This window comes from Mya arenaria, chromosome 17 (genome assembly GCF_026914265.1).
Source record: "Mya arenaria isolate MELC-2E11 chromosome 17, ASM2691426v1".
NCBI lineage: Eukaryota > Metazoa > Mollusca > Bivalvia > Myida > Myidae > Mya > Mya arenaria.
This window is the reverse complement of record NC_069138.1, coordinates 39,866,912-39,883,576: the sequence shown is the minus strand read 5'-3', so window position 1 is coordinate 39,883,576 and position 16,665 is coordinate 39,866,912. Positions and strand designations below refer to the sequence as shown.

General features: G+C 36.5%; 1 protein-coding gene across 5 annotated transcripts in view; it reads left to right on the top strand.

The window, feature by feature from the left end:
- The first annotated feature begins 939 nt into the window (after positions 1-939).
- The window catches only part of LOC128223757 (uncharacterized), a 31,758-nt gene continuing 16,032 nt past the window's right edge, over positions 940-16,665 (top strand). For 2 of the 5 annotated variants that reach the window (XM_052933119.1, XM_052933123.1), the window contains exons 1-15: positions 940-1,079; positions 2,735-2,873; positions 3,224-6,162; positions 6,461-6,600; positions 6,849-6,941; positions 7,127-7,262; positions 8,987-9,058; positions 9,600-9,656; positions 12,210-12,328; positions 12,625-12,835; positions 13,154-13,292; positions 13,563-13,814; positions 14,171-14,268; positions 14,804-14,888; positions 15,158-15,275. In XM_052933119.1, coding sequence (XP_052789079.1) covers positions 2,736-2,873; positions 3,224-6,162; positions 6,461-6,600; positions 6,849-6,941; positions 7,127-7,262; positions 8,987-9,058; positions 9,600-9,656; positions 12,210-12,328; positions 12,625-12,835; positions 13,154-13,292; positions 13,563-13,814; positions 14,171-14,268; positions 14,804-14,888; positions 15,158-15,275 — 4,597 coding nt within the window. In that variant the 5' untranslated portion in view covers positions 940-1,079; position 2,735. The remainder of the gene's footprint in view (positions 1,080-2,734; positions 2,874-3,223; positions 6,163-6,460; positions 6,601-6,848; positions 6,942-7,126; positions 7,263-8,986; positions 9,059-9,599; positions 9,657-12,209; positions 12,329-12,624; positions 12,836-13,153; positions 13,293-13,562; positions 13,815-14,170; positions 14,269-14,803; positions 14,889-15,157; positions 15,276-16,665) is intronic. The other 3 variants (XM_052933121.1, XM_052933120.1, XM_052933122.1) reach the window with 3 other exon arrangements.

Below are 16,665 nucleotides of genomic sequence, written 5' to 3'. Positions count from 1 at the left end.
GCCTTTTGCAATTGATTGAAAATAAAAACAAAGAACATGTGAATAAAAATATATGTTTTGTCCATCATTATTTCTCTTTTGGTCATCATTTTTTATGTTGACAACGGATAATAATAATAATAATAATAATGAAATGGAAATAATTTGTTTGGCGAACTTGACTTTTATTTGCCATTGCAAATATGATAAGCAAAAAATATAACAAGATGTACTATCATACACTATATGCCAGATTGAGAATAGTGGAGTATTATCATATATAAACCACATTTCAAAACATATCGATGAATCTGGTTAAAATTGAAATGCACACTATGGTATCAATAAAACAGAGAAATAAAAAAAACAAGGAAGCTTGAGGTTTTTTCTATAGAAGCGCTAAATCCATGTAAGCCCTACGATACCGAATGAACATACAGTCGGCACGTTAAGAACCATTCTGTTCCTATGTAATGCTTCTCAGGTGTTAAATGGTTTGTCAAACGGTCTCGGTTTTTTATTGATTAGTGTTCAAATTTCAAAAAATATATATTAAAACAGTTTTCTCTAATAAGCCATATGTTTAACTTTAACGTAAGTGTTGGCATTGAATAACAGTTTGTCATTTATTTAAAAGTTCTCTCTTCAGTACGCTATCTGGCACCGCTTATGGAACTGTGCATTTGCGATAAACGATTTAGGGAGCCGGGCAATTAGCAAGAATCGGAAGTGTGTAACTCGGTCATTTTATACACTGTATTTATGCATTTATTTCTCGATAAAAAATGTTTCGCCATGCCTAAAACTGATTTATTTCCGAATAATGATGTATAGTCGTGGTATTCATATTGAAAGTTCATGTTGTCACATTTAGAAACAATCTTTATTGACATGCAACTGTTGCGATAGAAGTTGCGATGAAAATCCGCATGATATAATTACTGCGCATGCGTGTTACACGTAACGAATATGGCTGCCTGTCAGTCGTCACAATAGTTTTTCAGACAGCTTTTGATAATTTATTTCTGATCGACTTCATTTTATGTGTAAGATATCATCAAAAAACATAATTTTTTGAAGCATTATAGGTAAACGCCAAGGTAATTATATTTACAATGCTTATGAAACTGTTTACATGCTTGCTTTAATTTTGACAACTCACAACAGACAGGTTTATGAAAATGACAACATGGACAAGAGTATAAATATAAAATATATGATGCTGTCATAATTTATATGGTGATGTGTATCGACAACTTTGTAATAACTTTAAATATGTACGCAATGAAATATCTGGCCAGCTTAATGAACAGACCTGGCACCCATTGCATTTCAAAGAAGTCATGTGCTCTTCTAACTAGTGTAGTGGGTGTGGGTAAGAAACCAGCTTCCTCGTTAGTTCAGTTGGTTAGAGCTCTTTGCTGGTGTTCCAGCAGTGGTAGGTTTAAGCCCCACAATGGCACACTTTTCCACCAAGGTTTACTTTAATGGTGGCAGTAAGTAACTAGGTGCTTTAGTCTGTGTAAAAACCAGCCGCCTGGTTAGCTTAGTTTGTTAGAGTGCAGTGTTGGTGTGCCAGCAGTCGTGGCTTCGAGCCCCATTTCAGGCAAACTTTTCCTCCTAGGTTTACTTAACTTGAAATGCTGTATAGATATCTCTGTGGTAAGCACTCTTATTTCACTGCTTAATGCTTTTCGCTTCACACAGTGCTACCAATAATAATTTGAATCTGGAAGAATGAACTTTCTGACCATTAATTATGGGAGTTTTTCGTTGAAATGTTGAATTTATCTTCATCTATTGTTTCAAATAAATAAATTTACATATTTCTTTTTAAATAATTGATTAAACTTAAGACTGATTGAAAATGTGACCATGAAAGTTACATTGCCACCAAGTTTTGATATTCTGAACTTCCAAGCCCAATGAAATTCTGGAAGTTTTGCTCATTACTAGGAAGTAATAATCTAACTTAAATGGAAACCCTGTTGGTGCCCATGGTTCAATTTCCAGCCTGGGTGCATCTGACTTTGGTTTGTGGTCACCAAGCCTGACAAGTGGATTTCCTCCATGTTCTCCTGGTTTCTTTACAAAATGCTAGTGAAAATATAAATAAAAGGAGAAATAATTTATCCTTTACAAAGTGTGAGTTTTGGAGTTTTGAGTTTTGTACATGTATTATGATGAAACATGTACAAAACAAACACTCCAAGACTTAAATAATGTTTGCCTTAATGCAGCTAGCAGCTCATAAATGCACCGAATTCCTTTAGATATTATATAAAAATATAAAATATCTAAACATATGGATTTTGTTTCATTCAGCCTCTGTATCTAATAGCATGTAATAGGGTCATTGAAAATTCTGCTATAATCTGAAATTTTCAATCGAAATAATGACTTTCATGACCTCCTCAGATATCAAACAAGATATTTTAAATGACACATCTAATATTCTGGTAGTTTTCATGAATAAATGAAGTTTTAAAACCAAACATTATTGTTGAATATGTTGATATATTTTTAACTGTTTTCATTATTTTTTGTGAAGTAAAGCATTCAATTTCATTTTATAAGCTGCTCAGCTCATTAAGGAACACATTGTGTAAGTCTGAGTGTTTCTGTAAATCTCTCATGATAATCTATTCAGATAACATCTTTCCAACAAAAGTGATAAATGTTATGTTGTGATAACTTGTTTCGCAACATTGTAGAATAGAATTTAAAATGATTTTGATTTATTATATAATTCCAGGATGACTAACTGGGGAGGAGGTCAGGCCCCAGGGTTGGGACAGGTTCAACAGGCCCCAGGGTCCGGACAAGTCCAGTTCTTTGATCCAACAGCCTTCCAGAACACCCCTGCCTCCAGCCAGCAATCGTTCCAACAACAGGTTAACAATATATAAATTTCAAAAAAGTCTTCATGGATTTTTTTTTATTTTTACAAAGGTGTTAACTAGTTTTTCAGAAGTAAGAATGCACAATCTTAAGACATGAAATAAAACAAGTCTCTGCTGGGTTAGGGTTCATTTTCTACTGAGGAGTAATGAACAGACTTGCTCTAATGTTGCCTGTATTTAATGGTCAGGCATAATCAATATATTTTAACTTGTCAATGTAAAATTCAATTCTCTGCACTAAGAGAAGATAAGACATTTGCTGAAAATGTTGCTAAAAAAAAACAACCAGATGAATGAAAATTGCACTATATCTTTCTGAAAATCTTGATTATCTATTTCAGGGTGGTGTAGGTCAGCAAGCTTTTGCTGGACAGAACCACCAGGTGAATGCTGATAACCAGGAAAGCAGTGAAGGATGGAGCTCCTGGGGTGCGTGGGACCCAGGTGCAAACCCATATGCTCAGGAATTCTCTGGCCAGCCAGACCCTGCGGGCAAAGACCAGTCTCAGTCTGGGGCCTCAGAGTATCCTACAGCAACTGCTGGGGACCAGCAGCAGTGGTATGGCCAGAATCAGTGGAGCCAACCACAGGACAATAGTGCTAGTGGGAACCAGTGGGAACAGAATGGCTACATTTGGGACCAAAACAGTAGTCAGTGGGTCATAAAACAAGGTGATTACGGTGCTGGGGGAGAGCAGAATCAGTATGCTGGTTATAATAACTATTGGGGTGGACAGAATGGAAATGACAGTGAAGGTCATAATAACCTTGTTCAGCATGGTAATGTGCAGAATGTAGCTGGTAGATCTGTCAATTTTTATGACCCTAATGTGCAGTATAATCAGCAAACCAACCCACCAATGAATAACTTTGCAGTTCCATTTTCTGATGTTTCCCAGAGTGATGCTAATTCTAGTGATCAGAGACCTCATAATGAACTGGACAATTCACTCTCTACAGAAGAGGAAAGTCAAAGTACAGCTCCATCTCTGGGTAACATTGAGGGTGGAGTGACAGATGTCTCATATAACAATGAAGACTATGATGAGGATAGTGATGATTCTGATGAATCAGAGGAAGAACTATCAGAGTCCCATGTAGGGTCAAGCAGTAATCATAGTGCCGGTGCTACTTTTGAAAATGAAAATGAGCAAAACAAGAAAGAAAGTCACGGTTTTAATTATAATCAGGAACATATACAATCTGGTGAAAATAGCAATTTTCTTGGTGTAGGTTTACCTGAAAGTGTTAACAATCAAATGCAGTTATTAAGAATACAAGATAATGTTGTGTCTCAACCTAGTGGTCAAATTCCCGTGGATATTAATTCCAGTATTCCCATGTATTCTGGTCAAATGCCTTTTGATCCACATGCTCAGTATCAGCAAGATGTTCCAATGTATCAAAATACCCAAGTAATGTCAAACCTTCCACCATCTGTACCTTCAACTGGGGAGAGTTTGCTGAATGTTCCTCCTTCTGCAGAGAGTGGTGGTTCCTGGCCTCCAACACAGGAGAGTTACTCAAAAGAAAGCATTGAAGAGCAACCTGAGAGTCAACCACAAGCAACAACTACGCCAACCTTCAGTGACTGGGAACTAGTGCCAAACAGTGAAGTTGAGCAACCACTAGCTGCACAACTGGAAACGCCTCCTGTAGCACAATTGGAAACACCTCATGTAGCACAATTGGAAATGCCTCCTTCAAGTGTTCACAGTAGAAATGCCTCCATTGATAACAATGTGAAGTTCTTTATCAGTTCAAACAATAGCTCGGCTAGAGGGTCGCCTTCTAGCACTGGAAAAGCCACTGAGGATGACCTTCTACAGGAGCATGAAAATAAAGTGACCAATCCTCGCATTCAGAAACCTGTAAACAAAGAAATACATGACAATATTGCCAAATCCGAAGTTGCTCAAATAAGTGCGCCTCCTCCTCCAATGGCAGGCAGTGGGCCAAAGGGAGGTAACCCATTCAGGAAAGGTAAACTTGAAGTTGGTCAGGAAGATGTCAGTCTTCTGTCTTCAACCCAGCTTGATGTCACCAAGCCAAACTATGAGAATAGCCCTGTGGTGTTAAATCAGTCAATATCACCTATAATGGGACACATAGACCAAAACAAGATGAGAGACCAATCTGAGAGTCCTGATTTAAATGATGATAAACCTCAAGGAAATATAACAGATACACCTGTCTCATCACAGTCAAAGAAAACCATTGGAAATGTCAAACAAAGCCCTATTATGCCAAGAAAGGAAAGTGCCTTCCAGCCTCTAAAACAAGAAGGTAAAAACAAACCAGTCAAGGCTTCCCATGAAATTCCCGGAATAGCTGAACAGGAACAGAAGTCAAGGCCAAACACTGGAAAACCTTCAAGTGGGGAGAGAAGAGGGAGATATTCACCTGATATGGACAATGGTAGAGGTCGAAGAACACCAGAATGGGAAAGTCAAGATAGGCAGGCAGAAAGGAAAGGAGGTTCAGAATATGATAAAAAATATGGAAGAAGAACACCTGACTGGGATTCTTCACAACGCAAAGGAGGTCGGAGAAGCCCTGATAGAGAAAAGGACCGGTATGGGCGGAGTTCTGATGGGGACAAGCTGACCTCCAGACCCCCGGCTGGGCCCTACGGTGGGGACAAGGAAAGGGATCGGCCTTCCAGGTCCCGGCAATCAGCATTCCATCATATACATGTGAGCAGAGGCAAGAATAATGTGTCACCAGCTGCCTCCCTGCTTGACGTTGCTGATGCCCCAGCTATGCCAAATATACTGTTAATGCCTGTAGCATCAGCTGCTGGGACTGGAAATAATACAAATGTCAGTGAGGCAAATGCTCCATTAGAGCTCAACCCTATTGTTTCTCTGATCAGTTCCATGAGTGAGCATATCAAGTCAGATGACGTTGAAGATGGTAAAGATAACAGTCATTCGAGGAAGAAAGATGATGATGATAGAGACAAAAGTAGAAAGGATAAAGAAAGATATAGAGATAAAGACTCTAGTGAGCGGGAACGTTACAGGGATGATCGTGATTATAGAGACTCTAGGGACCGTGATAGATATCGTGATAGAGACCGGGACAGGGACGGTATCCGTGGAAACCATTCATATGACAGTTTGCGTGATAGAAACTTGAAGGATTCAAGAGCCACATCACGAGAACAGTTGAGTATGTATGACTCGAGGACTTCTCTGGATCAGGATGATTCACGAGACCGAGGAAAGCGCGTGGATAGCAAGGAACGCAGATACAGAGACGACCATGATAAATACAGGTGGGAAATCGCTCAAAATTGTTGAGTGCATATTGTGTTTCACTGTTCATTTCTTTTAAAAGCTACACAGTAGATAAATAAGTTGTTTTTTTTATAAAAAAACAACAGAATATAGTCGATGGAAGAGCTGTACAATATATCAACCTATAAGAAGTTGTGTGCTTATGAAAGAAATATGTAAAGATATAACTACAAAATAGCATTTCTCTAGTAACATGTGCATGTATTTATTAGATTCTTATTCAAATTCTTATTCCAGTAAATATGAATTAGAAAAAATCTTGTTTCTTGCATAAAGGGACCGAGATCGACCATCCAGTCGTGGATCGATACTGGACAGTAGTAGTAGACGAGACTATCGTGATCGGGACAGGGACCGGGATCGAGAGTACTACAGGAGAGATCGATATGATCGCGACAGGCCCAAGTCCAGACAAGGTTTGTATAGAGACCTTCAAGTTTTAAAATTGCTAGGGTACATCTTTAGTATGTCAAAGGATAACTGGTTAAAGTACTTTGGTTATTATTATGATCAAATTTTTTTTTTAACGTATGCATAATTTCATGGATTTTGTTAATAAACTGCTCTTGATGTAAGGAGGCAGTTTTCATTACCATACATGTTATTGTAGGTACATACTTGTACATGCATAATTTAGCTTACTTCTCACACCATACATCTCCAGGTGAGCGAGACCGACCAGTGTCACGCATCGCCGACTCAGAGAGACCTCGTTCTAGGAACGATTATGACAAAGACTACAGGGACAGGACCAGAGGTAACACTTTGTTGCTGTAAACTTGTATACTCATCAGAGCATTTGAATATTTTCGGTGTGTTTATTCAGATGAACACTTTTAATGTTACATCAGTAATTTTAAATTATTTCTTTGTGTTAAGTAAATTTACGAAACTTTCTTTAGTCTTACCGGTACTGTGTCATTTTTGTGTTATTCTAATCAGTTTCAGGGTATGACTATGATGAATACTATCGGCGTGCTCCCCGGGAGTACTATGACCAACGTTACTATGACTACTACTATGGCACCTATGACCAGAGTTACTATGGCGACCAGAGCTACTATCAGGATGTTCCAAGGTAAAGTCTTAATGATTTTGCCTGTTTGTAAATACTTTTTTGTTGTGCATTAAGTATATAGAGCAATATTATTGTGACGGCTTTATTTTGCAGCATTTTGTGGTATACGTATACATGTATGATGTAGGTTGGAGGAAATACAGCAAAATGTGCATATTGGGATGAAACGTCACTTTTATTTGTACTACCTTTATCTAGCCATCATTGGGTGGATTGTTTAGACTTGTTAAATGTTCTCACCAATTGTTAACAAAATCTTAAGGTGGACTGTCTTAAGATATGAAAATTAACAATGATGACAAAGTTCTTAACAATCAGCCCAATGTCGATTACAACTTTACATGTCCCCAGTAATGTGATAATGTCCTGCACTTGAATAGCAACTCACAATTCATTTTATTTCGTGATATAATTAGCGGTGATTTATAAAAAAATATTTTCTTGCCTGTACCTTGCAAATTGGGAAAAAAAGTCCAGATTGGGAAAAATACAAAATCAGATAAAAATAGCAATTATAATGGCAAATATACATGTTTTCACCTTATTAAGCATACTTTATGCTGTGAATGTGTTAGCCTTGTCAAGATTTTGTTTATTTTTCAAGAAATTCATTGCTTTTTATTCACTTACATAATGTGCATTTATCAAATTGGGAAAAAAATATAAATTTTTGGGAAAAATGGACATTTTTTCACAAGGGGAAACAGCCTATAGATGGCACTAAATTGCACCAAAAAATCACTGAATCATAATTATATTTTCATCACATTTATACTTTTTCTTTTTGCAATATAATTTTTTTTTTATAATAATTGAAAATAAATATGACTATGTTCTGAATAACATTCTTCTATTGGTTATATATAGGCGAAGGTATGTGTTGTGTTCAACCTTGGCCTCAGGGTAAATTCTGCACTGTTGGTAGTGTGTTTCCCTACTCTGGTATCCCTTATTGTGATATTTTGTCTGTCCTGTAATTTAGTTGTGTGTGACCTGATCTTCCCCACTCTCCCCACTTTTGACTCCCGTCAGCTTGAAATGTTTTCATTAAGTATTTTTATGGCTGAGTAAAACTTCATCATTTACTGAAAATATACCTGTCTTTTGCATTAATTTTGTCTTACTAAACAAGACTTTTTATTTTAACATAATGTATTCTTGTTCAATTGACATAATTAATTTCAAATATAACAATGTATATCAAGTTAAAATAACCTCAGTATTTAAATAACATCTCATGTTCATTCATTTGCATTTATATTTTGGTTGAAGGATATTTAATACTTGCTATGCTTCATATTGCATCAGCTTATCAGCTGTAATGTTTAATATTTCTTGGGTGTACAAGAGGTTAGTTGCATATTGAATTTAGATAACTAAATGCTAAATCACTGTGAATCATGGACAATTTGCATTGTTTGTATATACCAGAATGTGCCAAATTCATTCTCAAAAATAAATAAGGGTATATTTATGTCAGGGTGAATATGTATGTCTACATGACAATTTTATCATTTGACAGACAAGTCCAAAGCAATTGTTCCAAGTAACAACTTAAAAAGGCATTTTGTCTTTAGTTTCTTCAATATTGTCAAACATTTCTATTTTTAAAACTTTAAAGAAACAATTCTTTCAAAAGGACATAACCTAATGACTAAGGCACATTCTGGAGGAGTGGCCTGACCTGCATGCTTTTTATGAGTTACCTCCCTTGTCCCTGCTAGGTACCCTGACCCCTACCAGCGTCGACCCCGCACGGGGACACCAGGGTCTCTTTCGGATGGGGGACAGGAAATGTAAGTATGATCTCCCCTGATTAATGCTGCTAGTTTGGAGTTGCTTCTCTTTACCATGGATGAGTTTTGGGTGAAATATTAAATTGGAAGGCGGAGAAATGCTACTTCAGATTGTGATTTGGTGTTAATTATTTTCTGTTAAAGTCTTTTATCAGCCAGTAAAACCTTATATGGCTTTCAAACTATTATTTGATGTGAAAATTAACCATCTAACAGAAACGAAATTGAAAACTAAGCCCTAAACTGGCCTTTTGGTGTAAAGCAATTTATAATGAATGGCTTTGCATGTAGTAAGCCTTTTTGCATATTTGGTACGGTATTTACTTTCAAGCACATTTGAAAGTAGCATGCTTTATAGTGATTGTTTTTTGCTATGACATAATTCTATAATTACCTAAGAAACTAACAACCTTTTGACATTTTTGCTTTAACAGCCTTTTTCCCTTAGTTTACTTTATACCGTTTAACTTTAGTTGCACCTTGTGTTTCCTTGTTTATATTTGCATTGTTCTCCATATTTTACGTTCTTTTGTTCCAATAGCACTAGTCTAGCAGAAAAGAACAAAACACCCGATGTGAAATCTGATAAAAAGAAGAGGTAAAACTAGGGGTTATATACAGGTGTATATTCATAGAGGGTGTCATGTATTATCATATGTATCGCTAACATCATATTGCTGCAGGGAAAAATCTCGGAACAAAACTACTACCAAAACATGTTAGAAAAGAATGCTTCATCATGCTACATCATACTTCTACACGCCTCATGTGATTTACGATAGCTGCAACACTTGACACAGACCCTACATCATGTCAACTGTTCTCCTGGATGTAAATGGAGACTGCCTAGAAATGATCCGAGAAACCCTTTACTTCGACAATTTAGGCCATATAAATACTTTGTCAGTCAAGTCCCTGTAAGATTGTGCTTCCATGTATAGAAATAGTGCCTAGCACTTACCTTTGGCTGGAAGGGCAAGCCAAAGTTCTCTCTTTTTTGCAGCAGGATTATCATAATTTTGTCACAGTGTTTTCAAATACAGGTCATTTAGTTTTAAAGGACAGAATTTAATTTAAAAAAAATAAATTTGCATGGAATATTCTATTTCATTTCTGTTGAAAAAGTACTGAAAACATGTTGCTTAAAATAGTCATAATTCACATTTCAACCTAACTAAAATGCTGATATTGCATGTCTGCATGCTCTGTATTTATAACTCAGAAATTTTTAGGCTCTTATTTCCCCCAACTGTTTCACAATTGGGAGTTCAAAATGTGCAGCAGAGACCTATGATAATGTCATACTTATTCTGCTTTTACACAGTATTTAAATACATACACGTATTTACTCCGGGTGTCAGCCACGCAATTTCTTGTTCAACCAGAAAAACATGCTCTTGGCCTCTCATATATGACATATTGCCCCTGTTTCTCAGAAGTATTTACTATTTTATATTTTGTATATAACTTAAAAGAAATGAAAACGAAATTCTGGTAATTTCACATTTTGATTTATTTTCCGAAAACTTTTTAACCAAATTTGTGTTTACGATCTCAACAAATATGCAAAAATAGTTATGTACAATTCCATATAAATATTTGAGCTATTACTGATCCAGAACAACACTTATAGTAAACAATAATAATAAGTATTTTTCGAGAAACTGGGGGCCAGTGAGCCTGTCTGAGGTCATACTCTAGACTCAAACAGCAAATCATCCCATCATTGTAACTTTCATTGATGAATTATATTACTGTTTGAGAGATATACAGTTATTTACATACTTTTCGTTAAAGGAATAGAATAAAGATCATATCTGTCATGTTTTAAAACAATTTTTCTGAGTCAGGGTCTAGACTCAGACTTGAGACTTCCATAATCATCGGCCCATCGCGCTTGATACATGTAAGCTTGTAGCTGGCCTCGAATCTAGCTATAATAAAAATGATACTTACTAACATAGTAAAATATTAAGATATTACTTGATTTTTGAGATGTATTATTGATAAAAAGTTATTATAAACAGATGCATGACTGAATCCTTTGATAACAATGCTTATGAATTGCTTGCTTACATAGATGAGAACTCACAGTAACAACTTACAGGGAAAATATTTCATAGATTTGAAGAGCAGTTAACAAGCTGTTTATTATTGAAGAAACAGCTTTTGGTGGTAATATTCTTGTGTAACATTTGGTTTCATATGAAGTACATATTTGCATGACCTTGATTATTAAGTATAAAGAAATAATTTAGTTGATGATTTTATTAAAACATTTTAAGAGCAGGGTTTCCGCCAGGAATTTCATAAGGCATGTCGGAAGGGGAGGGTTTGGGAGGGGTGTCCCCTCGTTACGTCGATTTTTTATTTATTTTCGTATCCAAAATGGTGCAATTTCCTGCATTTTAAACAAGTTTACAGTTATGTTCCTATGATTTAGAATTACCAATTATCATGAAGGGTTGTCGCTACGCGGATTAAAGCATGTCGGCATAATTAACGCGTGTCGGTAATTAGCCTTGCCAGCGGAAGGCACGTCGGGCCCGACAAGCCATAAAGGGCTGGCGGAAACCCTGAAGAGATGAAGTTTAGGGTTAATCCTGAAAACAAGATTTTAAAAGCTTTTAACTTCCGACTAGTGTTCAGTTGTGAATATTGTTTTTAGCTTGGACATTTGCACCAAAAAGATAGGAATTAACTTAAATGATATTGAAAACAATTTCATAAGGGAACTAAGCCACTTTGCCCTGTTAGGCATGAATCCCTTACACTCAAACAGACCACCGGCTATTTTTCATGATTGATAATAATCAACTGTTAGAACCCCTGTTTTATGCTTCACCTTGTTTTTGTAGAAACACAGTTAAACAGTCCTTATATTGGTTTAAAATCAAGGTTCATGTATGACAGATTTAGTTTGAAGCAATACCTTAAGCCATGCTATAAAACAGATTAGAACTTCCATTTTCTGTACCATTTGTTTCAAGTCTTTGATTCAAAATGCATACAATGACTCCTGCCCTATTATAAAAAATGTAAAGGGGCCTCACTGTGTTGGATATTGTATTTGTATATTTAAACCTTCTTATAGAGAATAGGCTTGTTACGGTAGCTGCCATGCAAGTACTAACTCTTATCTTCCTTGCAGATTTGACTACCCACCGGAAATTTACGACTACTCGCGGAGCGGGTACGAGGACTACTATGGTTACGAGCAGAATGGCTACAGATGGGACCCCCATGTCTCTGCTTGGGTGGAGACCACAAGTAAGGAAACATGCTGTAATGATCAGGGCACTTGAATTGCAGTAACATTATGCCCCCATTGCAAAGCTTATATTAAGTAAAGCTACATGGATAACCCCATGAGCTAACACACATATCCCATTTTAGTTGCAGGGCACTAAAACAATATGATAATGATAAAATTAATATGATTCTATTCAAAACAAAACAAAAATGTAAAAGTTATGGTAACGATACATTTGCCAGACAAATGGGAGCTTAGTAAGGGTTGACACAAAAACACAAAGAATTACCCACTTTCATCTACACATTTCCAGCTGAGGTGATACCCCAAAGACAGACCCCTGAGAAATTCATGATACCTCACATGAGGGCCTGTTTTGGTCCAAATGGTCAACTTGTCAAGGTGCTACCCAACCGGCCAGCCGATGGTCAGCCCGCCACAGTGGAGATACACAGTGTACAGACATTGCTTGACGGGAATGAGGAAGCCGAGGAGTTAGAGGAGTATCCTGGTCCCCTTGTCAGGTGAGGGGTTAACTTATACCATGGGGTTAACTTATACCATTAGTTTGGTAGACAGTGTAAAGGGCACTGGGAGATTAGAAGAATATCATAGTTTTTTGTTTCTAAGCAAATTGATTAAATTATGTCAGCTTCATCAGGCTAAACCATGATAAAATTCAAGCTATTTATGTTTTTACTTTTATATAGAATTATCCACAAGGGGTTATGATGTCAATTATTGTTTCCATAGTATGCTCTTATTGTTTAAGCTGTATGCCTATATTTTTCCTTTTGTTTAAGTTTCATGGATAACAAGGCTTCTTCTCATTTTGTTTACAGGGGTGACACCCACAAAAACGATGTGCTGAACTTCTGCCAACAGAAGGCCAAAATGTGTGTGGAAAACATGGACCTCCAGGACCGCGATTCTGCGGAGCTCATCTGGAGGTTCCTTGAACTGCTTATAAAACAAAACGGGGTATAAATGAACTTTTTTCAAATGCTCATAACTAAAGCAGTTATGTGTTACATATGTATTAGTGACTGTTTTAGAATATTGGATTATGTGATTTTCTTGACTTAACTTTTCAGCTATTGAAAAAGGAGGTTGTGAACAAATGTTTTTACATTTTTTCTCATAATTAAATAACTGTTGAAGTTTATTTTTAAGAAGACATTACAGGTGTAACAGAAAATTGTCTTGACCTAAGGAAGAGGGTTTGATATGTTGTGTGCTTTACTTTTGTAGACTGTAGTGGGCACAGACATAGCTGACCTTATACTTCAAGGCCACGAGCCAACGACCCTTGAGTACCGACGCTCAGGTATGAAGATCACGCCGAGTGTGGATGCCCTGGATGCTGACGATGGGGAAAGTGAGGACTCCTCGCGTTTGTCAAGGGGCACTACTCCGGTAGACCGAGCCCTCGTTAATAAAGGGAGATCAGTGGAGGAGTGCACAGACAGGTTCAGGCACCTGCTCATGTATGGCAGGAAGAAGGTAATACAGGATGGGATAATGTGTACTTTTAGAATACATGTGTACATTTAGGAGTGAAAGTGTACATTTAGTATTCATGTGTACATTTAGGAGTGAAAGTGTGCATTTAGAATTCATGTGCACATTAAGGAGTGGAAGTGAACATTTAGTATTCATGTGTACATTTAGGAGTGAAAGTAACTTTCTGGAGTAATGTGTATCTTGCAACATAGGTGCAATAGGATTTTATGAATTGTTAATTAGAAATTTAACTTTGAACTTCACCCAGGGTAAGTAAGTATTTCGTCAGTATTATATAAAGCCTTTAGTTTACTATACAGTTATTAATGTTAAAATTAGAAATTTAATATTTACAGGATGCGTTAGACTGGGCCATGAAAAATAACCTTTGGGGCCACGCCTTGTTCCTGGCTAGCAAAATGAACCACACCGCACACGCCAACGTCATGATGAGGTATACTGCAGTGAATGCATCTAAATTTCATTAAAATTAAACAAAGCCACAACAAGTTTAAGTTTTTGTTTGATGGATTTGGGCTCTAAAATGTTGAGTGGTAAATAACAAAATAAAAATACATTTTTTTTTTCTTTAATAAAAACACTGGAGCCAGCAACCTATAATAAATATTAAGAATGAAATGCTTAAGAATAATAACTATTTTTCACCTTTAAAATACGATGATCAGCTGCATTGAAAACTCTTATCGGATTTTATTGTGAAAAATAGGAGCAGCTACATTTTTTAAAAACATCATTTGGTGTTGCCTTAGTTTGCTGAACAGATGCTTGTATTAATATTGTCAGATGTCATTTACTTTTCTTTAGTTTAAGTGTAGATTATTATATACTAAAACCACTCCAGTTATCAAGTGGATCATGACTTATTTAAGTCTGCTTCATGTGTTTTAATCCTGTTTCAATCAGAATGTTAATTTAAACAATAAACGCATATTTGAAAGCAGTCTGAAGTCCCTTTATACATTGTTAAGGTTTGCCAATGTGGCCATGAGGATGAATGACCCCCTACAGACCGTGTACCAGTTGATGTCCGGGAGGCAGCCTGCGGCCGTCACTGTGAGTATACTCCAACTCAAACATTTATTTGTGGCCTTGTACAAAACTGTGTTATTATAATGTGATGAAACTAAGATTTGCAGAAATTTATGTTATTAAAACTTTCCCTTTCAATCATAAAGTGAAATATTTTAGATATATAAATAGGTTGTTTATTTACAAAAGTCAAGATTGGTTGAAATTGTACAGCTGTAAAATTTTATTGATTCAATTTGAAGACATTTTAGTTGTTTATTCCACCTACGGTACAATTATATATGAATTTCCAGTGTGTGACAGAGGAGCGTTGGGGAGACTGGCGGCCCCACCTTGCCATGATTCTCTCAAACAACACGGCTAAACCCGACCTGGACAGGAAATGCATCATGACACTTGGAGATACGCTAGGTAAGCAGATGAATTTTATATGAACATTTGGAAGAATGAAATGTTTCATCAGTGCTCCAGCTAGCCCGTTTTTCAATGGCGCAGCGCCCGTGCCCCTTTTCTTACCGCCCTGCCCCTTTTTTGAGTAGTGCCCTTTTCTCAAATGCTCTACTGGCGCTAATTATCCCGTTAGTGCCCTTTTTACTATTGAAATCATTATTAAAGATCGGCAGCCGCTGTCATAATTGAGAAAAATTACGTAATATTTATGATAATAGTGTTCCCGCTAGGTGTCACCTTGCTGCCCCATTGCCGACTGCTTAAAATATGCCGTACTGCCCTTTCATCTTCCCATGTGCCTTGTCCAAGTCATATGACAGCTAATTGTGTATTTGTGTAGTGAGCAGACGACATGTATTTTCATAACCGGTCATCTTTTAATCCGATAATTAGGAAAAGCCAAATAGGGAACATCGGCAGGAGGCGGAGCTATTGAATACCAGCCAATCAGAATATACATTGAGAACTCGTTTATTCAATGATGAAAGTTTGTAAAATGCGATAGAAAATGTGAGGGGATGGTGAAAAATGTTGTCAAGCACAATTAAATATTTTTAAATAATTGTTTATTGTATTGTACAGACGAGACTCGCCATTTTAAACAGTGTTGATTAGAAGCAGACGGTCACTGCCGATTTATAAACACAGGAAAAGTGGCGCTAACACAATCAAATACATCACTTATTCAGTAAATGTTTTGAAAGTTTATTTGTAAAATATTGATGATGAAAATTTCTTTGTAACCTACAAAAATATGTTGATGCTTTATCTAGTGTTTACCTATCATGTCCACGATCTTGTCAAAATTCGCCGAAACCGCCATTTTGTCAGACCGAATTTAGGAGTTATTTTATCAATGTTTTATGTTTTATAAGTGACTTTTTAAGAAAGGGCAGTGATTTTTATTGTCATTTTATTCTAAAACATGAGCATATTAAACATTATTTTACCAAAGACAATTAAATAACAGCCAGGCTGAATGTAACATTCGTACCCAATCCTGAACGTACCAAATTAAGATTCGTCCCTTACATATTTGTTTTTGTGTATTTATTTATTTGATTGCTTCAAATGTTTAACTGTCTTTGTTTTTTTCTTCATTTTACATGATTTTTAGGAGAAATATGTGACATTGCACTAAAGAAGACTCCAGTCAAGTACAATCACACTATACTACAGACAATAAGACAAATTTTAATTTTGATATTAAAACACACCCTTCTAAATTTTGAGAAAAAGCCCCATGTTCAAGTCTGAAAATCATGGAAAATGATTTAAAATGAGTATGAAAACAAAACAAATTCTAGGGTGAGACCTCTCCCCCCCCCCCCCCCCCCCCCCCCCGAAAAAA